Below are 27488 nucleotides of genomic sequence, written 5' to 3'. Positions count from 1 at the left end.
ATTCACCGATTGTCTGCCAAAACAGCTAGGTGGTGTCAAAGTAGTCCAAGATAAAGATTGCGCTAGAATGGGTGTTTATCCGAGAATAGAAAGTCAGGAGATAAGGAGCCATCAGCTGAGCTGCCTGACAAAACACAGTAAAAACACATAGTATGCTACTAGAGAATCTCAACTGTGTAAGGGGCTCAACATTTTTTTTTATAAAAGACCAATTAAAAATTATTTTTTGCTCAGAATAAGTACAATGCAATAAGTCCATAGCTATTAACTTTATTGTTTAGGTTTAACTCTCCAAAATAAAACTTCTTTTTATGGGGAAAAATGTTTTTTTTTTAGTTTTTTTACTGTGCATGATTTTTTTTTTTTACTAACTATTTTGTTATCTTTTTAGTCCTAGTAAAATATTTCACAATATGATTGTTGGCTCACTGACTTTTACATGAACAGGCAAAAATGTTTTATTACACTAAGAGGAAATCTATTATGCTGCACCTTTGTGACAGGAGTACTGTCCCACTGTCAAACCACTTAATTGCCACGATTGCTATTATTTGCGACATCTAAAAGGAGTTAAATGGGCTTTACTGCAGTGGCCCACTATCAGTTACAGCCAGGCTCCTGTGGTATTCATGTGCAATCAGGATAATGTACCATATTTTTCACTCTATAAGACCCACCTGACCATAAGACGAAAAAAAACAAAATAAGACCCCAGATCAGACCCTCAATTTCATTAGACTTCTTACAGCTCTGCATTCTGACAAAACGCTGTACAGTGTCAGGACACAAAGTACTTGTATGGGACTATTGTGCTCCTGCAGATTAAGTACACATGTCATTCTGTGTTAAATAGACCCTGTCAACACAAAATGCAGTACAGTGTGCTGGAAAAATGTTATAAAGCAGGAGGAGCTGAGCAGATTAATATATAGTTTTGTAGAAAAAGATACAGTAAGGCCTCATGCACACGACCGTTGTGTGCATCCGTGGCCGTTGTGCCGTTTTCCGGTTTTTTTCTCGCGGACCCATTGACTTTCAATGGGTCCATGGAAAAATCGGAAAATGCACCGTTTTGCAGCCGAGACCGTGATCGGTGTATCCTGTCCGTCCAAAAAATATGACCTGTCCTATTTTTTTGACGGACAACGGTTCACGGACCCATTCAAGTCAATGGGTCCGTGAAAGAACATGGATGCACACAATATTGGCATCCGTGTCCGTGATCCGTGGCCGTAGGTTGCTTTCATACAGACGGATCCGAAGATCCGTCTGCATAAAAGATTTTTCATAGCTGAGTTTTCACGTTGTGAAAACTCACATCCGACAGTATAATCTAACACAGAGGCGTTCCCATGGTGATGGGGACGCTTCTAGTTAGAATATACAACGAACTGTGTACATGACTGCCCCCTGCTGTGTACATGACTGCACCCGATCTCTTACAGGGGGCCGTGATCCGTACAATTAACCCCTCAGGTGCTGCACCTGAAGGGGTTAATTGTGCTATCATAGCCCCCTGTAAGAGATCCGGGGCAGCCAGGCAGCAGACCCCCCTCCCTCCCCAGTTTAAATTTAATTGGTGGCCAGTGCGCCCCCCCTCCCTCCCTCTATTGTATTAATAACATTGGTGGCACAGTGTGCGCCCCCCCCCCTCCCTCCCTCTATTGCATTAACATTGGTAGCAGTGTGCGCCCCCCCCCTTCCTCCCTCTATTCTTTTAATACATTGGTGGCAGTGTGCGCCCCCCCCCCCTCTATTTTCTTAATACATTGGTGGTAGTGTGCGCCCCCCCCCTTTCCTCCCTCTATTCTTTTAATACATTGGTGGCAGTGTGCGGCCTCCCCTCTCTCCCCCCCAGATCATTGGAGGATAAGTCCTCCAGATTGTTGTCTACCTGGTTGTACACTTTTCATCCAAATAATATAACAATAGCAACTAGTTTGTAAATGTACAAAGCATGAAAAGGGTATTTTACGGTACAAAGAAAAATACAATTGGACACTTCAAAGCATATATGAAAACAGTTTACCTTTTTGCACTTTATCGCACAGTAAAAATATCTCATCACCTCCCAAGCAACTCCCGGAGTTCTTATTCACTCTACAAATCTTCAGTTCAGCGGTGTTAGGGGCTCCTACAATCCAATAAAAAGCACAAAAGTAAACAAGGCTGCGCAGCGATATAAATTTATCAAAAGCAAATTATTGCTGCTAGTTATTAACGATCATTAAAAGGAATGTTCCACATATCTAGTTTTTATTAATTAGATGGAAGTCTATAAAAGAACTTGTGTGCGTTTTTAGGGTTGTAGCTATTCATAATTTTAAAAAAAAAGGGGTTGTGCACATTCGCCAAAACCTCCATTCCAGGACAGACCTGCAAAGCATTCTTTTTTTTTTAACTCTGCATCACTTACACTATATACTGCTTACTCTAGAAAGGGGGGGGGGGGGGGTAGTGTTTCGGAGCTGACAGATTCCCTTTAAAATATCTTGGGACTGCCATTTTCGGAGACACAAACTTCTGTACTGTTTTGGCCAAGTAGGCTGCCATACAGCACATGTGGACTGATGCAAATGAATAGAAAAAGTCTACTGCAATCTCCAGGAAGTGATAGGGTACAGACCCTACTAAAGAGCCATAAGAATAATAGGGGAGACACATACAGAGTCTTATGTGTGCGCTTTGTGTTGCAATGTGACTTATCTATGCCACAAGCAGCACAATACAGCTGTAATACACTCCCCCGCAGGAAAGGTCAGCTAAGGGCCCATTTACAATATCGGGCTAGTAAGTTATTCCTGAGAAAACTCGTGAACGTACACATTTATGCAGCACACTGCTCTGGGTGGGATGTGCAAATTACAAAAAAAATAGAACTTTATGGGAACAAATAAATGAAGTAACCATTCATCCCACCACAGAAGCAATGACTGCTGCATGTAAATTGGTCCTTACTTCAATTTTAAGCGAATAAGCAACATCAAGTGAATCGTCATAAAAATTACTTTTTTATGTTAATAAAATCGGATTTGAAAAATATGTAAAAAACTTACTATAGGTATCATGATGAGGTTGTACATCTTCCTTATGTCCTATTAGGATATATAGGCAACCTAGAGAGGGGTCACTTTGGTAGCTATATGAATGATCTACTGCAGAGTGCGACTATCCTGCTGGAAAACTAAGTAATCGTGCATTAAATAGTTGTGCACTGACTTTAATAGACACATAGGGAGAGATTTTTCAAAAGACAAACACGTCCAGCTCTTTTCAGTTAAAATAATTTACTTTGGTTCCTTTATTGAATATGGAATCAATGGAAACCAATATACAAAAAATGTGTTTGTGCAGCAAGGGAATCCCAACCTCCTAACGTGGGGTCTGCAGAAGATAGTCTACATGTTTTGAGCACACCTGCTCTTAAATCATGACTCCATGTTGGACCCTGACTCGCTCAGTTTTGAATGCCCCCAGAGTTCGGACTCCACCCTCAAAGGAGGAAAGAGAACTCAGGTGTGGAATAATTAGGTAGTACTACTGGACTCAGCCAGGGACCAACATATTATCTGCAGTGTTCAATAAACCGTGCGCCACCCAGGTGACAGATCCACGTATAAATATATACTGTAGACTAACAAATGTCTTACTGGTAACATTTTTGACATATACAAAAACATTCTAAAAAAAAAAAAAAAAAAAAAAAAAAAAAACAATGTGTGACCACACATTTGTTTCCATGCCAAACATAGCCAAATGCAGTAACTTCAGGAGAGTGTGGAGAGGTCTACAGAAGGAGGAAGAAGAAAAAAAAAAAAAAAAAAAAAAGCTTAACTGTGATGTGAACTCTCCCTTAATTGTCAGGCTACTTAGCTATAGAGCTATAAACTAATTCCTACCCCATCTCAGTTGAAGCTCCTGAGAAGCCGTGAACAGGTGATCCCTTTGCACCAGTTCACATGCGGCGCTGGACGGTGGCCGCCGCTGCTTCTGTGCCGTGCTGGTGGGGTGATGGGATCCGAGGCCTAGGTGGCTCTGTCTCACGGTGGGGCCACATTGTGGCTGTTGGATCCCGTTGCCTGCTGGAGCGGTGTGGAGGCGCGGTGGTCGCCGCACGGCACTGCGCTATGGATAGAGTAGGTTCCCACTTAACAAGAGGCAACCTTGTCGCGGTAAGCCTATGCCCTTTGATCAAACTGTATACTAATGCCTCTTTTAGGGCACAGCAAATGTTTGATACTTGTGCTGTATAGCCATGTTTTATCAATAGAAATGCTGCAAAATACGTACAGTAGTCATCAGTATAGGAATGAGGAGGAGCGATTCAGATTCTCTCTCCACATAATACTACTTAGCTATAGAGGCTAGCCAAGGATCCAAGGTACTTAAGAAAGGCTATCTATTTAAACCATCCCATCTTCTGCAGACCCACGTTAGGAGGTTGGGATTCCCTTGCTGCACAAACACATTTTTTGTACCATATTCAATAGAGGAACTAAAGAAAATTCTTTTAACTGAAAAGAGCTGGACATGTTTATTGTATTGGATATGCCTGGGATCTCATCTCACAAGTCCGTGCACTGACACCCAATGGATAATGCTATTTTCAAAACTGATGGCGTTTGTCAGACGGATCCAGATGCGGAGCTGTCTGACAAATAAATTGAATCTCTCTGGTGTCATCCAGAAAAACAGAACCGAAAAGCCAGATCCATTTTGCCGGAACATTGTGGGCCGTTCATTTAAAAAAAAAAAAAAAAAAACTGAGGCTAATTCTTTGCCCTATGGCAGTTACACTGCAGGCCACACATTTAACCCCTTCAATTGGCTACATCCCCTTATAAATTGAGATTCAAAAATACAATTGACTTTGGATCATGATGTACACAAAACTTAAGTGCCTCGAAACCTTCATTGAGATACTCGCCAAAAGCTGGGATGTCCGACCCATATGATCAGTACATAGTCGATACAGCGTCCATACCATTTAATGTTCTGGAGAAAAGGGTTGGTATCTGTAAATGGGAACTGTGTCTCCCACCAAGCCATGAAAATATTGGCTATGGAAGGCGAGAATTTCACCCCAATAGATACTGTTACTTATAACAATAAGTCACACTGCCATTATTGCTTGAGCAGTGAATCATCCACTCACGGCCAGTCGGATCACAAAAAAAAGCCTATCAGCTTTAGAGTATAGGCGGCCCTTTTGGCATTAAAGGGAACCTGTCACCGGGAACACTCAGTCCCCATGGGAGCCCATGCTCCACCCAGAGCCTCTGTCCCCTGCTCAGCCCTCCTAAAAAGGGGAAGGATCCTTAGGCTGAGCACATCAGAATCTTTAGTCGGCACACTGACAAGGCTTTCACCTGTCCTGAGAGACAGGAAACAACAACTGGAGTAGGTTGGAGGAGGTGTCTTTATTTTGACTTACAGCGTTTCCTGTCCCTGGGAGGCAGGATCAACCTCCTATCAGTGCCAATGTGGAAGAGTCATAAGGGTGATGAAACATAGCACAGCTGTGCATCAACAAACATACTTACAATGCAGAATTTAGCAAGTTTATCTCCTAATTAAACACTGGTGTTCTGAGCACTCCGTAAGAATTCTCTCATCTTGTTCATCAAATGGTAACTTACATCTGATAGTCCTAGGTACAAAACCTTCCTGTCAAATGTCTACATTTACGTCTAATTAGGTAATGTAAATGTTTATGTACCAGAAAACACACAGGGAGAGATCAAACTGGTGCAAAGGAAACCTGGTTTTGTTGCCCATAGCAACCGATCAGCTTCCAAGTTTCATTTTCCAAAGGAGCTCTGAAAAATGAAAGTTGGAATCTGATTGCTATCGGCAAGTAAGCCAGTTTTGATAAATCTCCCCCACTTTCTCATTTCCTCCAGGTCACTAAGCATTTCATCATAAATAGTTTTATCACGCAAACTAGCATTGAGTTTTTGGACAATTCAGCTATTAGAAGAGATAACTTGTGCACCACAGTGAGGTGGCTCTGTCTGTTCTTCCTGGCTGACAGCACCTGCTGGCATGCTGACACTCTTCTCCCCACCTGGATTGGACAGAGACACAGACGAGGAGATAGAGGAGGGCCATTTTAGCCCTCAATTTTACATCCCAACATCTCCAGGGGATGTCAATGAGTGCCCATATTCATTAGCTCATGACTCCCACCCAGTCTACCTGCCTCTGATTTTTTCCAACTAAAACAGGAGAAGGGCGAGGAAAGCCAAGAGCTTATGATTGTTCAGGAATCATTATGCACTGGAGCTGTTCAATAAAAGATTTTGGCAAAACGGGTCATTTAAAGAATGTGACCCAGAAATTGGCAGAGGGGCTCTGTCACTAGTTTATGACGCCCTTAATTAGGACACCATAAAACTGGTGACAGATTCCCTTAAAACTTTGTCCCTGCCTAGTTGGAGGAGGATCATCTTAAGGTCAGGTGCAGTCACGGAAGGTGAACAGTAAAACAAAAATAATGTAATAATTTTAATATAATAAATATATCAGAGGCTGGGGGGGGGGCGCGGATCAGAGGCTGTGGGGGGGGGGGGGGGGGGGGCGGATCAGAGGCTGGCTGCCATGGTCAGCTCCCTGCTGTTGTGTGCACAAAGCACAGGGCAGCAGGGAGAGTGTAAAGTCCTATTCACCCTAATAGAGCTATATGTGCGGATCCGTCCAGACTTACATTGTAAGTCAATGGGGACGGATCCGTTTGAAGATGACACACTATGGCTCAATCTTCAAACGGATCCGTCCCCCATTGACTTTCAATGTAAAAGTCTGGACGGATCCGCTCAGGCTACTTTCACACTTAGAAAATTTTATACAATATGATGCAGACGGATCCGTACTGAACGGAGCCACCGTCTGCATTATATGAGCGGATCCGTTCAGAACCATATCGCCCACCCCTAATCTCTACTTTTGTCTAATCTGAGGTCAGTTTAACTTTTGGATCTTATTAACATGGGGGTCTGACCCGAGATCTGATTGAGGGGGCAAAAAAATGCATACATATATACATACGGTACACACACACACCTGAAACTGTCTGTACTACAAAGCTACAAATAAGCACGTCAAACTTCTACATTTCCTTTAGTCTGACAAGAAATGGGACCTAGTAAGTGATGTCGTCACTTACTGAAAACCAGAAGTTAAGGTTTTTCACAGTATGCATTTTTAAATTAAATTTCATAATTAATTACTTACTATTATCATAAATTGGCTGAGAAACCACAAATTGAAGTGGAGCGAGAACTCCCGACTGATCACGTATGTAAACTTGAAAGCAAAGACAGACTGTATTCAAGTCATAGTCAGACTTCAGATCTTCAACAGGTACTACAAAAAAAAATAAAAAATGAATAACTGTAGAGCAGAATGAACAGGATCATGCAGCAAAAGTAACTGTATGTCTATTATGTATTACCATTAAAGGGATTATTATTTGTCTGAATTCGTTGTGCGATGGCATCATCCACTTCCCTCTTTTTCACACACTGAATGCCCAAATTCTGGAAACTGAATAAAATACATTAATAGCAAAGCAAAACATGAAAAATAAAGTAGAGTTTAAAGGCTACAACACATACCAGACTGCCTCCATGTTAAGTTACAGGTACATTTCAAGGAAAGGTGTAATCAGAAAATGACCTTTTGTTTAAATCACGTTTTTAACATTTTTAAAGAATTTTTGGTGACGTTTTTAATTTTCCATGTCAATAACTATATTTAAACAAAAAACTAAATCCTGCAGCTTTCGCCCTGGTCACTAAGCCCAATAGGTGCCACTTGTTGGTCTGTACAGATGCTTATCTATAAACAGAGGTGATATCTTTCATTCTAATCCTGCATGTAATGATAAGACAGGATCCACCATTCCCAATAGGTGATAGTCAAAGCTCATCTATTCTCCCCTTGTACAATGACCTCTGCACAGGTCACAGAGCATGCCTAGAAAACTCCCATAGTAGTCAAAAGGGTCCCTTTCTGTCCATCGTGTCTATGGCCCATGTGGCTGCCATAAAGCAATTTTCTTAAAGAGGAACTGTCATTTGTTTTACTTAAAGGAGCTAAATACCTATACTTGCGGGGTGCTGATGTAAAACAAAAACATGCAATGCAACACCAAATAAAAGTGCTGATGCTGCCAACATTTTTTATTTTTATTTTTTTTTAAACATCGGGGCGGTGTTTATGCCCCGCTCTCGAAGTTTTCGCGCTCAGTATGTAAATACTGAGCATCGGTACAGGGCAGAGGAGACGCCAGGGTTTCTCAATGGGCGTCTCCTTCTCCCTGGCTGCACCGCGATCCAATCACATCAGAGACGGTCACAGGGAGAAGGAGATGTCCATTGAGAAACCCTGGCGTCTCCTCCACCCTGTTCCTATGCTTGCTCAGTATTTACATACCGAGCGTGAAAACTTCAGGCGGGCGCAGCAGGGCCATGTTTAAAAAAAAAAAACAAGTACGGGTATTTAACTCCTATAAGTAAAAACAGATGAAAGGTCCTCTTTAAATGTTTTCTAAATGCTGTTAAGAACCAACTGCTCAGGCAAGATGGCAGCCCCCATAATCATGTTTAGGAAATAGAATAAAAAAAATAATCTGTAATCAGAAAATAAAGAGATTAGAAAAAAGGAGATGTGTTGTTGCCTGGTTCCACCTGGCAGATAATTTTGTTGACACATTTCCTTCAAAATTTAACTGTAAAAACCCTATGGACAATTAAAAAATCAAAACATTGGCTATGGCGATAAAAGCGGATGCAGGTTTTAGAATATACAGTTGCTGCAGTTTCTTTTACCACTCCTCACCACAACCTATCTTAAAGGGAACCTGTCACTGGGATTTTGTGTATAGAGCTGAGGACATGGGTTGCTAGATGGCCACTAGCACATCCGCAGTACCCAGTCCCCATAGATCTGTGTGCTTTTATTGTGTAAAAATAACGATTTGATACATATGCAAATTAACATAAAAAAAAGTCATATCTTACTTGTGTGACCAGAGAAGAGTCCTATTTTCAAGCTCTGACTCATCTCAGGTTAATTTGCATATGTATCAAATCTGTTTTTTTACACAATAAAAGCACACAGAGCTATGGGGACTGGGTATTGCGGATGTGCTAGCGGCCATATAGCAGCCCATGTCCTCAGCTCTATACACAAAATCCCGGTGACAGGTTCCCTTTAAAAGGTAAGGGTACTTTCACACTTGCGGCAGAGGATTCCGGCAGGCAGTTCCGTTGCTGGAACTGCCTGCCGGATCCGTCAAAACGTATGCAAACTGACGGCATTTGTCAGACGGATCAGTGTCATCTGGAAAAACGGATCCGGCATTTATTTATTTTCACGTCAGCATATCCTCTGCCTAGATTTGGACTTTCTTACAACATTCCTATGAAAATAATTATCCAATAAAAGAATTACATCCATATGTCAATTGCTGATCAATAATAACAGACATATGGATCCAATTCTTTTGTCAAACAATTCTTTTCATAGGCATCTATAGGATACCTTCTTATGTGTGTGTAGTTACATGGTGCTTGACTTTTGCGGATAATGGTATGGCGACAGAGGGTCTGCTGCAGATTTTCAGGGAGGCACACATATCGCTAGAAAGAAGTTCAATAGCAAATGCAAGGACAGACTCTGGTTTTTGTGGACTTACACTGACCAATCTGGTGGGCTGCCAGTGACATTTCGGGGAGCAAACCGCCTCAAAATATTTTGGGAGTCCAACAAATAAGGTTACAACCATTAAACCACCACATGCGCCAAATCATGAAAAAGTGTCTGGTCATTAAAGCCTTTTCAGGCCTGGTCATTAAAGGGTTAACCAAGGAGCGTTTTTCCTGCCAGCTGACTGGTTATTGCAGGGCACCGGTCACACAAATATAATCTATACCTGTGGGCAGTAATATATCGCGATAAATGCCCATTTAGAAGAAAAATAAAAACACTTGGGGCCACACGGAGACATTATACTGTATGGGGGGGCCACCACACGGAGACATTATACTGTATGGGGGGGCGCCACACGGAGACGTTAATTGTTATACTTTTATATGTGATATTTTTCACCATTTCGGGTGTCTGTAACTAGTCGATTGGCTTCTAGTAACACTTTCGGGGGCCAATGGAAAAACAAAAACAATTCCAACATTGATTTTATATTCGTTTTATATTTTGTGCTATTCAGCATGTGACATAACTAAGGTATTATGGGGCTGTACGATCACATCAAAACCAAATAGGTATATGTTCTTTATTTTATTTTTTTACTACCTTTGTATCTCATGTGTTTTTATGTCGCCCTTGATGGACCTTATGTGATCTTGCAACACAACAACCAATCAATCAGAGCGCTGCTTTCAATGTTTACTCTGCTGAGATACAAATGCAAAAAACGGCCAGTGATTGGCTGCTGCCATCAATGCCGAGTTCACAAGCTACTATGTACCATTACAGGGTTAATTCTGTACCAGAACGAGTGGTTTATAGTAATCTCATGTATCATCTCCTACTAGAAGGTGTATTGCAGGCTGTAAGTAGAAGCGTTGGTGGCGCTCCTGTCTTGTGCAGCCTCGCCCGTCATCTGATTCAGATGTCGGTGTGCGGAGACTGCATTATGGGAGCCTGCGTGGAGGAGCTGGGGTAGCCGCTGCGGGCAGCAATTGGTATGGAATCATGCTGGGGCGGGCAGCCGCAGATTTTGAAGTGGTCAGCGCACATGACCGCTTCTATCACATCACAAGATACTGCGGTTATTAGGAAACAGCGATATTTCCCAATACCGCCAACACCGGTATATTGCCCAACCCTAGCTCAGACCCCAATGTGAACGACCTCCAATCAGACCTCAGATAAGAGCCCCATGCCTCTCTTCAGCCACCATTGCCATATTTCACCCCCAATAATAGCCCCCATTACCATATTTCAGCCCCCATTATCAGGTTCCATTACCATATTTCAGCCCCCACATCATCAGCCTCTATTGCCATATTTCAGCCGCCATGCCTCTCATCAGTCACAGAACACAAAACAAAAAAACACTTACCTCTCCTGCTCCCAGATCTCATTGCTCCTCTCCTCCAGTGCTATCCTCTTCACAGCGCAGCCAGATGCAGGATGAAATGGCGTGCAGTGTAAGGCCTCAGAGCGCCCTCACGCCGTGTGCAGCCACTGCACAGCCGAGGACCAGGAAGTGGCGAGTACAGAGCCTTCACCGCTTGCTGATCCTCTGGTACTAAGTGCTTCCACAATGGAAGTGCTCATTAATATTCACCCCATAAGAGGCAGGGACATTTTCCCCCCACTTTTTTTTTTGGGGAGAGGGGGGGGGGGGGGGTGGTGGTGCGTCGTATGGGGCGAAAAAGATCTGACATACGCCAAAGTGTTGCTACGTCTTTTGTACATTATGGGAAGCAAATAAAGCTGGACAGAGAGGATATGTGGTACTTCAGATAAAGTACAATGAAGTTCTACTGCATTCCTGACTGGTCCAAAATAAGGGGCAAATGTTGACGCTCTCATTTTCTGTTTTTGTTGCTCAACCTTAAAGAGGGCCTGCCTCCACAAAATGCAATGCTACCGACGGGCACCATGTTATAGAGAAGGAGCTGAGCAGATTTATATATAGTTTTAATTTAAATCTCTGCTCATTCAGAACCCAAGGAACAGGTATCAGTGACTAACAACTATCTCTGAATACACACTGATATATTGATTGTCAATGATAATACCTCTCCGTTTACAATGGAGATCAGAAACAGCACATATTTAAATATATAAAATACAAGTTTTACTGCATCTCTTCCCACAAAACTATATATCAATCTGCTCAGCTGCCCACTGTTCAGTAACCTGGATATGAATACTTTTGTAATTTTAAATAGCCACCGAGTTATTCAATAAAATGCATCTGTATAGCGCCACCTGCTGTCTTATTTCTTTGTCCTGCCGCACATGCTCAGTGTCCTCCTTTATCTGCCTCCTGAGCTGTGATAGGGAGAGCCTGGACACGCCCCCTGAGCTGAAGCAGAAAAGACACTCCCCTTGAGCTCTCGGCTTGATATTAAAAGGGAACCTGTCATCAACTTTATGCTGACGTCACTGGGGGCAGCATAAAACAGTGACAGAAATGCTGATGTCAGCGCTGTGTCACTCATGAGCTAAAAGTAAGTGGTTGCTGAGAACCAGCATCATAGTCATTGCAGCCCAGGCCAGGAAAATGAGTCAAATCTACCTGAGAAGAGTCACGGTTATTCATAGTCTCCTGCTCTCCCCGCCAATCTGCTGATGATTGGAGACAACTAGGTAGAAGACTGTCAGTCATCAGCAGGTGGGCAGGATTTCATGAATAACCATGACTTCTCTGGTGTCCGAGATTCTTTTTTCAGGCCCAGTCTGCAATGATTGTGATGTTGGTTCTCGGCAACAACTTACTTTTAACTTTTAAATGACAGACCAGCGAAATCAACTCACCTGTCTCTACTTTATTCTGCCGTTAGTATGGGCAGCATAAAGATGACAGGTTCCCTTTAATCTAGAGCAATAAAAGGAGAGATCTCTGGATCCACGTGAGGTACATGGCCGCTTCTAGCTTTGTAAGAAAGATATTGCTATATACTATACGATGTCCGATTTTAATTTTTTTACATTAATCATGGGATCATCCCTTTAAGTAAGTTAATAATTACCTGTGAATATTACGATCAAGTGACAGGTCAGCCTCATAGTAACCATCTTTGCAATCTTTTCCGACAAGTTCATGAGGATGTGGTTTATAGGGTGCTTCTTTTGTAACCAGCGATATCCTTATACGGGCTGGCCCTTGGTAATTGTTTACCTGCAAGTAAAAAATTCTTGAGAAAAAAAAAAGAAAAGAAAATACACACTAATTTTTAACAAACTCCTGCAATGATCTCAAGATAATTTACCCTTTCTTGAAAAAACATGGTTCCACGGGAATCTACAATGCTGAAAATGCTACTCTATCTAGAACAGGAGGACGACTTGTTTTATGGCTTTGAAGGAAAAAAAAAAAAAAAAGAGTCTTGAATTGCTTTCTCCTTTAGTATACAACAGCCAGAATAAAAAGCAAGCAGAGTAAAGGAACAGCCAACTATCTAAGGTTAGGTTAACACAGGGCAGTTACGGCAGTTTTTTAATCCATTAAAACGTGGAGAGTCTGAACTTATGCTAAATGTTAAGCTTTTTCTATTAAAAAGGCACAGTAATGCATGAGACTAAATACTCATTTACATGCCATGATTTTTTTAAACCATCAAAGAACCTTTAACCTTGTGAAAAAGTTAAAAACATACTGTCACTACCGCGTCCACAACCAAGCTAACTCTGGTGCAACCACCTCCAGTTGCTACTGGTAACAGGCGCCTGCCGGAAAGAGCCTGTCCGCATAACATGGCCATGACAATATATGGGTTTTGAGAATCAAAGCATTAACTCCCCACACCCTATACTTGCTGCAACCAGGATTGTAAAAAGAACCAGACTAAGGCTACTTTCACACTTGCGTTCGGAGCGGATCCGTCTGGTGTCTGCACAGACGGATCCGCTCCTATAATGCAGACAGTGGGATCTGTTCAGAACGGATCCGTATGCATTATATTTCAGAAAAAATTCTAAGTGTGAAAGTTAGTCAGACGGATCCGTCCAGACTTTACATTGAAAGTCAATGGGGGACGGATCCGTTTGAAATTGAGCCATATTGTGTCAACTTCAAAACGGATCCATCCCCATTGACTTACATTGTAAGTCTGGACGGATCCGTTTGGCTCCGCACGGCAGGGCGGACACCCGAATGCTGCTTGCTTGAATCCTGCTGAGCGGAGGCCAAACGGTGCCAGACTGATGCATTCTGAGCGGATCCGCATCCACTCAGAATGCATTGGGGCCGTACGGATGCGTTCGGGGCCGCTTGTGAGAGCCTTCAAATGGAACTCACAAGCGGAGCCCCGAACGCCAGTGTGAAAGTAGCCTAAACCTGAGGATTAGGGGTTTTGATACTGTAATTGCCAATCTACCGCCAATTAAGCATCAACTTGCTCCCTGTCGATCAATATCTTATCGATCGCTTATGACCGATTGCACTGCAACACTTGAGAACTATACCAAAAGATCTATTTGCCACTTTCCTGGACACACTACAGATGACCCACATCCGATTGGACAGTCACCACACATATACATACAATCGTCATACAATTAAATCTTAGCCATAACACTGGAATATACCAATTCTCTCATTAAGGAAGTTGGATTCTCAAGCTGTTAATATTTCAGAGCGAAAGAAAACAGACCATTAGCTGAAGCCTATACAGGCATGCTGGGAGTTGTAGTTTTGCAACAGCTGGAGGGCCGCAGTTTGGACATGCCTGACATAGGGCATAAAATGTAAACAAAAGGGGTTTAACATTGAAAAAAATACCTATAACTATTTTACTCTAAATGAGTAGTATCTAGGCTCTATATCTCAGGTTATGTCTAGAGTCCTGCACACATTGGATATCGCTGTCAGTGCCGAGGGATGGTGATGGTGAGAGTGTGTGAGAGTGCGAGTGCAGGACAAGCATTCTCGTCCTGCAGTCCTTCCTCCCCCCCATATGCGGTTACTGACAGCCGAATCCTTGCTGCATCCACTAGCATAGGTGATGATGCCGATGTCAGTGGTGTCAGAACTATTGGGTATAGATGAAGTCCATAAGTATGAGGCCTATATAAGATGTTTGGACATGAGCCTAAAGGACAACCATTTTGTCTTATTTTAGAAGTGCAGGGTGAGTTCAGGATTTTAACTCTGAATAACTAGCCTAGGATTTACGATATGTACCAAAGTGTTTACCCAAGTCTGTTTTTGTGAGAAGGAGATGTCCCAAGGTCTAATGAAAAGTAATTGCCTAGATAAGACAATGTATTAGAAATGTGCTGAGTTTTGATGATTTTCAGTGAATAGAAAGACTAATCTTTCTTTGGGGTTTTTATATTAATCAATGTAGGAGTAGATTGATTTTTATATCATCAATTTAAATACGTGTGCTGTATATATAAGAGAGTGGTCCTTATAGATATATTCAGTTTTAAGGTTAGAAATGAGGTACAACTTCCCATGTCATTTTTAAAATCTCTCTCAGTGTAAAACACAAGTTAATGATCGCTTTCCTGAAGGTTTCTTGAATGGAGAACTGTGGAAACAGGTGATCATAAACAAACCCTGTCTTTTCCCCAGAACAATGACTTAAGAATAGTCATGTGTATCTTGATTTAATTAGGTCTGGTCAAAAGATTTAAGGATAAACAAGGTGGTTGACTAAATACAAAAGTCATTGTCTATTCAAGATCTTCTCAAGGTTTTGTCTGAAACCTTAGTTAAAAATGATCGCTAGTGAGTGCATAAGAGAAATAAGTGAGTGCTTCGACTTTTGTATGGACTACTAGTGCCATCTAGTGTTAGGGTAACAAAGATCTAGGGAGTATTTTCCCTAGAGGAAAAATACTAGAGGGAGGTTCTATTAATTATTAAGTGAGGTCACTAGTTAATGATAAAACTTGGCCAAGCCCTTTCTAAGATAGAATAAAAAGATGGTATGGGCTGACAGAAAGGATGGCTCTAAATCTCTCTAGCTCTCTCTGACCATCTTCAAAAGACCATCCTCAAGGGACGATCATCAAAGGAAAAGACCAGATCCAGCCCTGACCACCTTTTCAGTCATTGGAGGCAGCCATCTTAGAACCATTGAAACGGATTTCTGCTAGCTGACATTTTGGTATAGTATAACCTTACCTATATTTTATAGGATAGTTAATTAATATAATATAATACATATCTATATATATATTCAATTAACCATACCTTGTGTATAGTATCTGTTTTGGAATAAGATTGGGGTGTACCTGCAGCATCATCCTGAAAATGAATCCAATACAGGGAGATTGATAATATACTGGTGAAAACACGGTATTATCTCCAAGGAATTTAATTCAGTTCTAGACCGATATGGTTGATATAATTTTATATATATATATATATATATATATATATATATATATATATATATATATATATATATATATATATAAATATATAATTTAGGTTTAATCAGACATTTGTCGGCTGAGAGAAATAAAAGTATTAAATTGATTTTAAATATAATTGAGGGGTATCATTATAAGAAGGCATAATTGTGTGTGTGTGTGTGTGTATATATATATATATATATATATATATATATATATATATATATATATATTCAATTATTTTTGACTCTCACTATTTTGCATATCATTGATTGAATTTTATTATCACCAATTATATATTATTTTGCACTATAAATTGTAATAATAAATTACATATAAATTTTGTCTGTAACTGGGTTTTGTCTTCAATTCAACGCAGATTACGAGCTTGTTTTAGCTTGATATTTATGATAATAAATTAGAATCTCCTTCATTACAGATTTTAATTTATTCACGTAAATAATATAGACTGTCAATCGGAGACAGCATAAATATTCCGACAGTGGATTAACCCCTCCTATGCCACGGTCAGCACTGACCGCAGCATATGGGAGGTTTGCGCTCCCTCTCCTTAGCCATCGGGTCCCCGCACTGCGGTGGCGGGGATCCAATGGTTGCCATAGCAGCCCCAAGCCATTCAAAGGCCTTGGGGCCTGGCATGTAGGGAAACCTATGAGGCTCAGCCCCCAGGCTGGGTCTGATAGGCAAACTATCAGTGTATTATACTGTGTAATACACTAATGTACAATACAGATGTATTGTGCTGCATTGAAACAGGGATCAGACCCTGTAATGTTGAAATCCCCTAGATGTCACCTTACATCACAAAAAGTGTAATATCAAGCGATCAAAGTTATATGCACCCTAAAAAAGTACCAAACCATCATTTCATACCGATCAAAATGAGACCCTACATAAGACAATCGCCCAAAAAATAAAAAAAACTATGGCTAGACACTAAAAAATTAAAATATCTTTAAAAAATATATTTGGCTTTTTTTTTTATCATAATATTATTTGATATCATATTTGGTATTTTAGCATCTGTAACAAACTACTCTATAAAAATACCACATGATCTAACCAGTCAGATGAACATTGTAAATAACAAAAAATAAAAATGGTGCCAAAACAATCATATGTTGGGGGGGGGGTCTTTCAAATGTGACATGGCAACTTAAAATGATCCCAGTGAAATCTGTCTTCCAAAAATCATATGGCGTTCCTTTCCTTCTGCGCTCTGCCGCGTGCTCGTACAGCCGTTTACAACCACATATGGGGCGTTTCTGTAAACTACAGAATCAGGGCAATAAATATTGAGTTTTGTTTGGCTGTTAACCCTTGCTTTGTTACCGGAAAATAAAAAAAATGGAAAATCTGCCATAAAAGAGAAATTCTCAAATTTCATCTCCATTTTTCTCTAATGCCTCTGGAACACCTAAAGGGTTAATAAGTTTTGAATACGTTGAGGGGTGTCGTTTCTAAAATAGGTCAGTTTATGGGTGGTTTCTAATATGCAAGCCTCAGAAAGTGACTTCAGATCTTAACTGGTCCTTAAAAAGTGGGTTTTTGGAAATTTTCTAAAGATTTGCTTCTAAACTTCTAATGTCCCAAAAAAAGGAAAATCTAATTTACAAAAATGATCCAAACATGAAGTAGACATATGGTAAATATAAAGTGATAACTATTTTAGGAGGTATCCCTATCTGTTTTAAAAGCAAAGAAATTGAAAACTTGTAAATTTTGTATTTTTTTAATAAAGAAAAAAAAAATGAAATATTTTGACTCCAAATTTACCACTGTCATGAAGTAACAATATGCGACGAGAAAACAATCTCAGAATGGCTTGGATAAGTAAAAGCGTTTTAAAAGTTATCACATCATAAAGTGACACTGGTCAGAATTGCAAAAAATGGCCTGGGCAGGAAGGTGAAAACTGGCAAGGTCCTTAAGGGGTTAATACCCCACTATCACCCCACATACCTGTATGGGTTCAAGACTAATGAAGACAAATGATAATCAATAGCTTTATTCTTGGGAAGGATCTTCATCTCCCCCTCCCACCCCAATTAATTAACGAGAAAGGTATTTTTACAGCAAGTACAAGAATCTCATTTTCTCGTTAAGATCATTTGAGGGCACAGCACCATGGGATATCCAAAAGAAGTACTACAGAATGGGAATAGGAAGAATAGTCATGATAATCATCTAGAGTACAGCTGTTTGGTGCATCCTGGGAAACCAACAGTGGCTCATCTCACCCAAACCAACTGCATCATTTTATGATGCAGTGAGTTTGGGTCAGATGAACCACCATCCCTATGGGAAAAGCAGCTGTCAAACAGATCATATTTCCAGCCCTAAGAGAAAAGACTCAATGGCTCAAAGACCAGGTAGCATCCAAAGAATTTACAACAAGGAATTCCAAAGGCACAAGCTTAGAGAGAAGAAATCCACGTCTGGAGGAAACTCAGGAATAACCCCAGATAGAGAAAAATCTAAACCTAGAGTAAAGATTAACAGGAGATACAAATCCCCCTTTGTAATAGCAGTAGGAAGGCAAAGGACCTTCAGAGAAATGATCTGGAAAAAAGTTCTATGCAGGAAAAATAAAATAAAATCTATAAATAATTTTACACACAGACATGCAGCACTGGCAACACAGGGACATTCCTTCAGTTCTATTAGGCAGTCCTCAAGGACCTGATCTTCTCTGACCGGGAAAGAGCAGGCCGGAGTACCTCGAAAAATGGAGGCGCCCGGATCGTCCCTGGCCAACACTTTCCAGGTGTGGTCCCCCATACTGGAAAGAAGGGACTGACCCCAAAAAGGTGCAGAGTGTCACAGGAGGGGGTACGGTGAAATAGAAGGAATAAAATTGGGTAAGGTTATACACCAATCGGCCGCCTTCGCTGATGATGTTCTCTTATTCATCACCAACCCAATCCGAGCTTTTCCAGCAATTATGTCTACTCTTCAAACTTACCACTTGTTATCCAACTTCTCAGTGAATTTATCAAAATCCACAGTGCTAAATGTGTCCCTGAAGGCGAAAACTATGGCTTCATTAAAGAAAACCACCCCATTCCAGTGGACCAATGAATCCATAGTTTTCTTGGGGATAACTTTGACCCCAATTTTTTCAAACTTGTTTCGGGATAACTTCCAACCACTGCCAAAACGTTTAGAGGATCTTCTGGGTTCTTGGGATATACCATTTGTTTCATGGTTCGGGCGAAGAACACTAATTAAAACAATACTGCTACCCACAGTTCTATACTACCTACAAGCATTGCCGATTCCGATCCCCAAAGCTTATTTTGTAAAACTGCAGGGAATTCTGTCTAAGGCTGGGTTCACACCTGAGCGTTTTACAGCGCGTTCCTACGCGCTGTAAAACGCACAACAGGCAAGAACCAATGATTCCCTATGGGAATGGTTCTCACCTGGGCGTTATTATAGCGCGTACGATCGCGCTGTAAAACGCCCGACCGTCAAACAAGTGCTTGAGCTTTTTTTGGGGCGTTTGTCGCGCGTTCCCGCACATAGAAATTCGGGAACGCGCGACAATTTGTGAACGCCAGTCTCTGTATGCGCGATTGTAAACGCCCGTACAATCGCGCATACAGAGCGCTCGTTTCAGAACGCTCAGGTGTGAACCCAGCCTTAGTTCCTCTGGGGTGGAAAGAGAGCTAGACTACCTCTCACTCTCATGGTGCAACACCCTAGAAATGGGGGTTTGGGTATCCCAGATCTGTATACATATCATAAAGCAGTGATTGCACTTAGATGCCTAGAGTGGTTGAGACCCTATTCAGAGCGATTAGATCTGAATACAGAGGAGAATATGCTAAATCTCCCACTTCACTCTCTCATTTTTTTGGATCATTCCCCAAAACACGCCAGATTACAAACGTGTAGCAGCATCACTAAATACGCTTTGGACATATGGAAAGATTCCAAATGGACGCAGCATCTACTGTCTAATTACCTCATTCTAATGCAGGTGCGGGATGTACTCTGCCACTCCTCGACCCAGTTTTGGGAAACTGTATCGGACAGAGCCAAAGCTATTACCACTCCGGTTTTGGCGTTATGCCCAAATAATGATGTCCCAACTTTTGAAGATCTGAAAAACCACCCGACAGTAGCGTGCCTATCGGACTTCCAGAAAGCACATTTTCTTCATTCCATGAGATCCCATCTTAAAAACTTAAGTGCCCCTTTAGAAAACTCCCTTTTTGAAAAAAATGGCTCTGCAATTAAAAGACTCAAAGGGTAAGATATCTAAATTGTATAGCCTGCTAACCGCCTTATCCCGCCCAGACAAGTTTCCTTTCATATCTAAGTGGGAGAGAGTTAAGTATTCAGTTTTCAGCGAAAGAATTGCATTGTGTATTAATGGCTCCTCATGGAGGGTCCAGGTGTGTCAAACTACAAGAGAATAGCTATAAGGTACTCACTCAATGGTATTATACGCCACAAAGAATTAACCGCATGTTCCCTGAATGCAGCCCAAACTGTTGGAGATGTGGACAGGAGATAGGCAATCATAGCAATTTATGGTGGAAGTGTACAAAGATTACTCCCTATTGGCAGAAAATATGTAGAGTCTTGTCTGAGATATGTAAGATACCATTCCCGGTCTCTCCGAAAGTTTGCCTCTTTGGGGTGTTCGGGGATCTCAGAAGCCCTAGAGACACGCGAAAGTTGAGCCAAATTTTACTGGCGGCCTCCAGATTACTCATTGCAGTTTATTGGAAAAAAACGGAGATTCCCCCATTAAAACAATGGGTCACTAGATGTGACCAGTTGTACCGCCTTGAGCAGATAGCTCACTGGGAAGCCCGAACACCACACAGATTTGAATTGATATGGAAACCTTGGAAAGACTATAGAGGTTTTGCGATCTGACCTGTACAGCTGTAGGGTTATCGCAAACATTGACGGTAGCACAACAACTAGTATTTGGTAATAGTCCATCCATGTGGCAACATGGGGATTTTTCTCTTCCCCCCCCCTCCCGACCCCCTCCTCCCCTCCTATGTTCTTGTCTCCCCCCTTATTGTTTGTTATTATGTGTTTTTTGCACTTTATCATATGACAGTACTGTCTCAAATGCATTCTTGTATTTGCGCCTATGAAGGCAAACTAAGATTGTACGTCTTAGGCTGCTTTCACACTAGCGTTCGCTGGTCCGCTCGTGAGCTCCGTTTGAAGGAGCTCACGAGCGGACCCGAACGCAGCCGTCCAGCCCTGATGCAGTCTGAATGGAGCGGATCCGCTCAGACTGCATCAGTCTGGCGGCGTTCAGCCTCCGCTCCGCTCGCCTCCGCACGGACAGGCGGACAGCTGAACGCTGCTTGCAGCGTTCGGGTGTCCGCCTGGCCGTGCGGATCCGTCCAGACTTTCAATGTAAGTCAATGGGGACGGTTCCATTTGAAGATGCCACAATGTGGCTCAATCTTCAAGCGGATCCGTCCCCCATTGACTTTACATTGAAAGTCTGGACGGATCCGTACTAGGCTATTTTCACACTTAGCTGTTATATGCTAAAATAATGCAGACGGATCCGTTCTGAACGGAGCCTCCGTCTGCATTATTATGAGCGGATCCGTTCAGAACGGATCCGCCCGAACGCTAGTGTGAAAGTAGCCTTACTGTTGTAAAACCAATAAAAACAATTTTAAAACAAACACAGGAGGGGGTACGGAAGGACACCACCACTCAGTGCGACACGTGCCCCGATCATCCGGGCCTTTGCATTATTGGTGGCTTCAGGGAGTACCACACTTCCATGGAGTACTAAATTTATTTACCAACTAAAACTTAAAAAAAAGGTTTCAAAAATATTTTTAAACTAAAAAAAGACATTAGGTATCGCTGTGTCCGTAAGAATCTGCTCTATAAAAATACACCCCCCAACCCCTGAGATGAACATTGTAAAAAATATAAAAGATAAAAACGGTGCCAAAAAAGCAATTTTTTGGCAAATTTTCCATGTTAATCAGTTTTTTTTCCAATAACAAAGCAAGGGTTAACAGCCAAACAAAACGTAATATTTATTACCCTCATACTGCAGTTTACAGAAACCCCATATGTGGTCGTATGACCAAACTGCTGTATGACCAAATGGCAGGGCACAGAAGGAAAGGAATGCTGTATGGTTTCTGGAAGGCAGATTTTTATGGCCTTTTTTTGGGCACCATGTCCCATTTGAAGCCCCCCTGATGCACTCCTAGAGTAAAAACTCCATAAAATCGACCCCATCTAAGAAACTACACCCCTCAAGGTATTCAAAACTGATTTTTACAAACGTCATTAACCCTTTAGTTCTTCCACAAGAGTTATTGGCAAATGGAGATGAAATTTCAGAATTTCTATTTCTGGTAACCTTGCCTCACAAAAATGTAATATAGAGCAACCAAAAATCATATGTACCCTAAAATAGTCCCAACAAAACTGCCACCTTATTCCATAGTTTCTAAAATGGGGTCACTTTTATGGAGTTACTACTCTAGGGGTGCATCAGGGGGGCTTCAAATGGGACATGGTGTAAATAAACCAGTCCAGCAAAATCTGCCTTCCAAAAACCACACGGCGCACCTTTTCCTCTACGCCCTACTGTGTGTCCGTACAGTAGTTTACAGCCACATATGGGGTGTTTCTACAATCTACAGAATCGGGGCAATAAATATAGCATTTTGTTTGGCTGGTAACCCTTGCTTTGTTACTGGAATTTTTTTTTATTAAAATGGAAAATTTGCCAAAATATTGAAATTCTCAAATTTCATCCCCATTTGCCAATTACTCTTGTGCAACACCTAAAGGGTTAACAAAGTTTGTCAAATCAGTTTTGAATACTTTGAGGGGTGTAGTTTCTAGAATGGGGTCATTCTTGGGTGGTTTCTATTATGCAAGCTTCACAAAGTGACTTCAGACCTGAACTGGTCCCTATAAAATAAGATTTGCTTCTAAACTTCTAAGCCTTGTAACATCTCCAAAATATAAAATATCATTCCCAAAATGATCCAAACATAAAGTAGACATATGGGGAATGTAAAGTAATAACAATTTTTGGAGGTATTACTATGTATTATAGTAGTAGAGAAATTGAAACTGGGAAATTTGCTAATTTTGGGGTAAATTTGGTATTTTGTTTATAAATAAAAATGTATTTTTTGGACTTCATTTTACCAGTGTCATGAAGTACAATAAGTGACAAAAAAAAAACAAAAAAAAAAAAAAAACACACAATCTCTGAATGGCCTGGATAAGTCAAAGCGTTTTAAAAGTTAATCACCACTTAAAGTGACACTGGTCAGATTTGCAAAAAATGGCCCGGTCCTTAAGGTGAAATAAGGCTGTGTCCTAATTTTTTTTTTTTTACTTTTTATTTAATAACTATCAGCCCCCTTAGGGGATAGAACCTGGGATCTTTTCATCCCTTGTCCTATTCACCCTAATAGAGCTCTAATTAGGTTGAATAGGACTTCACACTCTCCCTATAGTACACAAAGCAGCAGGGAGATTACCATGGCAGCCAGGGCTTCAGTAGCATCCTGGCTGCAATGGTAACCGATTGGAGCCCCATGCCACCAATGAGAAGGGGACCCTGCCACCAATAATTTTAATACTGAGGGGTTGAGGGGAGGGGCAAACTGCGCCACCAATGATTTTAATACTGGGGGGGGGGGCGCGGGACCTATGATAATTAACCTTTAATACAGGTGTAATCTTAATACACATAATTAAAACTAGGTTTAGAGTTTAGCAAAGTTTATTTTGCTTTGGCAAAGGGTCTCTGTGGTAATATTGGAAAGTGTTATTTAAATACAGTATTGGAACGGCAAAAGTTCAAGGACTTTTGTTTGTTTTACTCGATCCATTTGATGAAGGGATGGAGAGGAAACCACCCCATCAATGGCTTTCCAGGACATGGACTGAGTTTTTTTTTTTAACATCTTCTCTAAGTGCAGGATGCATCAGCTACTTAACAGAGCCGGGACTGGCAACCTCGGATAAGTCCAGGGGCTGCCCAAGTCAACGACACCAGGTGTGGCAAGACAGTTTTTAGTGACCTGTAACCCAACAAGAAAAGATCTCAACCACGCTAAACAAGGTCTTGCTGCTCGTACTACTGCTGTCTAGGGTTAGTTACAATATTAATTCGTTCCAGGACAACCATTGTATGTTAAAACCATTGCAACTTGAGTAATCTGTTTCAAAGCACCAAAATGAAATCAAAGATAAGATACAATGAAGATTTAAGAAGAACAAACAGGAATGCTGCTAACTAAAAACTAATACAGCGAGTTTACCAGAGAAGCCGCCTTGATTGGTTGGATCAGAGTCTGAGACATTGTATGTTGAGTCTGGTTTAAACTTACAATGGGTCAGAAAAGACCACTGTATGTTGAAAATATTGTATCCTGAGGCCATTGTATCTTGAGGGAGCACTGTATGGTAAGGGTATTTTAAGTATAAATTGGTTCTGTCCCATTTAATTCTTTTATATCACTTAATTTCCCTTGTAATGTATTGGGTTAGCTAGTACCCATCCCCCAGTGTGCTGATAAGAACACATTTTTGAGAGATCTCAAATACACGTGTGATGCACACTGGAGGAGGGGATGATGGGAATAACTGTGGTCTGCACTACAATTAATTGGGATTCGACCAGATACTTCATCCTGGGTACCTTACATTTAGTAGTTTCCAGAGGCGAGAGAAGCAGGATCTTAATTATATACCAGCATAAATTCCTGGAGTCTCATCCATTAGTCCGAACGAACTGGGAATAAGATTTGGGAGATATTCCACCGGATCAATGGTCATATTCTAGAAGCGGTATCCCTATCTTCTTTAAACGAAAGTGGCAAACTAATCGCAGTTATTTATTATTCATAAAGTTAAAAATACTTTTTTTTTTTTTCCTACATAGGATTGTTGTCAGACCTGATGCAAAATGTCCTAGATGTTAGGTGGAGCCGTCAAATTTGTTACATATGCTCTGGAGTTGCACAGCGCTAGTTTCCTTCTTGAGTGATAAATATAATTAATAAGGCATTTACAACTCAGATCTCATTGGGTCCCAAAATGTGCTTATTGGGATATGTGATGAGCATAGCAGATGGGACATTGATTCAAGTGGCCATAGGCAGATTGTTATAAGTGGCTAGAAAATTAATAGCACTTCACTGGATCCAGCCTGCTCCTCCGCCGGTAGAAAAATTGAAGATGAAAGTTACTACAATGCTGATGTATGAGAAGGCGGTTAAAAGGTTATAGAAAAAAAAAAAAAAAAAAGGCAGTCCTTAAGTTTGAAAAGCAATGGGGTCCGAGGCTGACATGTACTGAGCTGGCAACTGGCACTTCACAACTATGTAGGCAATAACGGAATAAAAGCGTGGGAGCTGGGAGGGGGGTTGTTTTTGTATAGATTGAAATGTGAAATGTCTCTCTACGTGTCTTTATCACCTATTTATGGTGGTGTGGAAATAATGCTATACTTTTGATTCATTACAGCATTCTTAAAAGGAGACAGATCATAGCTCATAGCAAGGGCAAAAAAAAAAAAAAAAACTGTGTAGAAGTGTGCAAACGAAAATTCTGAAGAGCCACAGAAAACCCTCAAATCCATTCACATTTCTTTGTGTACCATTTTAATTAGTGCATATTTTTCATATGAAATCTTAATATAAAAAGATAACATTGTGATTCTAATGCCCTATCAAACAGTGGGGCCACTGCAAATGGTGTCTCACTATAAGGCCTCGTGCACATAACAGTATTTTTTCATGGTCCGCAAAACGGGGTTCCGTTGTTCCGTGATCAGTGTCCTCTTTTGTTTCCGTGTGTCTTCCTTGATTTTTGGAGGATTTTGGAGGATTAACAGACATGAAGTTTGCCTTGAAAATGATAGGGAAAAAAATGGACACGGATCACGCACGCGGATGACAATCTTGTGTGCCTCCGTGTTTTTTCACGGACCCATTGACTTGAATGGGTCCGCGAACCGTTGTCCGTGAAAAAAATAGGACAGGTAATTTTTTTTCACGGACTGGAAACACGGATCACGGACGCAGATGACAAACTGCATTTCCCGAATTTTCCACGGACCCATTGAAGGTCAATGGGTCCACAGAAAATCAGGGAAGACGGACACAACAACGGTCGTGTGCATGAGGCCTAACCATGCATAATATGACTGACCACGTAACACTACATTCCCCTTTGTAGTTACTTCAGAGGTGCTATCAGATAAAGACATGAACAATATTCACAAAATTAAGGGAATGAGTACGGACCTTTATAGTGGGATGAGTTTTAGTTGTATCTGTACTTCGCTCTCCAGGAATGCTTCCCGCGGAGCGTCCCTCACATTTGTACCGAAATCTCATACCTCGCTGCTTTGGCTGTTCAATAATCTCCACATATGGAATAGAAGGAGGCACAACTTGGCCTGCATGGAGAAAACAAAATTCCAGTTTTTAATATAAAAGTATAATTTTTTTTGTTTAGAAATCGGAAATCATACAATTTTCTAATATACACGCATTTAAAATTCTGCATGCATACCTTTCTTGTATCAAGCAGTTGACCCCTTGTGTTTTAAGAGCATTTTACATACTCAATTAAGTACTGATTGGTTCCGTCCGCCTTATTATATCACCTTCTATATATAGATATATTCCTTGTAATGTATTGAGCTAGGGATAGTTTAGTTGGATAACATATACAAGCCCCTCATTGTGCTGAGGAGGCCACATTCCTGAATGATTATCTCAGAGACATGCGTACTGCAAACTGGACATCCTTGAGAGCAGGGGCTCAAAGGTATAAACTTTGCTGCATGCAGAATTAATTGGAACTCTTCAGGAACACTATTCAGGTAGGATGTTGGAAGGGCTATATCCAGTATCCCTATATGTGCTATGACATGGAGACTGAAGTCCCCCCCATAGATTGTATTGTGCAGGTTATGCAAGTTATTCTGCATGTGATTTGTCTCCTTTACCTTACATGTAATATTTTTACTCACTTGGCCTGCATATTTATTCTCAAATCTTTTGAATTCATGTTAAAACACCCATATATGCAGAAGAATTGTATAGCCCTGTCATGGCTAAATTCCAGCACTCCGGCTGTGGTAAAACAACAACTCCCAAGATACACACTTGCTTGGCTGTTCTCAGAACTCCATACAAATGAATGGAGCATGCTGAAAGTCGTAGTTTCACCACAGCTGGAACGCGGGAGGTTAGCCATCACTGGTATAGCCCATGTATCAGTCCTAAATAATGCATCCATGGCCTAACTGAAAGAATCAGTCAAGTGACACTCTTTACACCCTGGCATTCAGTAAAAAAATTAAAATAAATAAACAGCACACAGATCTGAAAAACATTATAAATACA

The 27488-nt window shown here is 41.1% G+C and overlaps 1 protein-coding gene across 3 annotated transcripts in view; it reads right to left on the bottom strand.

Annotated features, from left to right (window-relative positions):
• Nucleotides 1–27488, bottom strand: part of RELA (RELA proto-oncogene, NF-kB subunit) — a 71005-nt gene that overhangs the window by 30218 nt on the left and 13299 nt on the right. For all 3 annotated transcript variants that reach the window (XM_044269780.1, XM_044269781.1, XM_044269782.1), the window contains 5 exons: nt 26379–26533; nt 12732–12880; nt 7454–7545; nt 7234–7365; nt 2030–2134 (listed from right to left, as the gene is read on the bottom strand). In XM_044269780.1, the coding sequence (XP_044125715.1) occupies nt 2030–2134; nt 7234–7365; nt 7454–7545; nt 12732–12880; nt 26379–26533 (633 nt within the window). The remainder of the gene's footprint in view (nt 1–2029; nt 2135–7233; nt 7366–7453; nt 7546–12731; nt 12881–26378; nt 26534–27488) is intronic.

Source organism: Bufo gargarizans, chromosome 10 (assembly GCF_014858855.1).
Source record: "Bufo gargarizans isolate SCDJY-AF-19 chromosome 10, ASM1485885v1, whole genome shotgun sequence".
In the NCBI taxonomy this organism is placed as follows: domain Eukaryota; kingdom Metazoa; phylum Chordata; class Amphibia; order Anura; family Bufonidae; genus Bufo; species Bufo gargarizans.
This window is presented reverse-complemented; position numbering and strand designations above follow the sequence as displayed.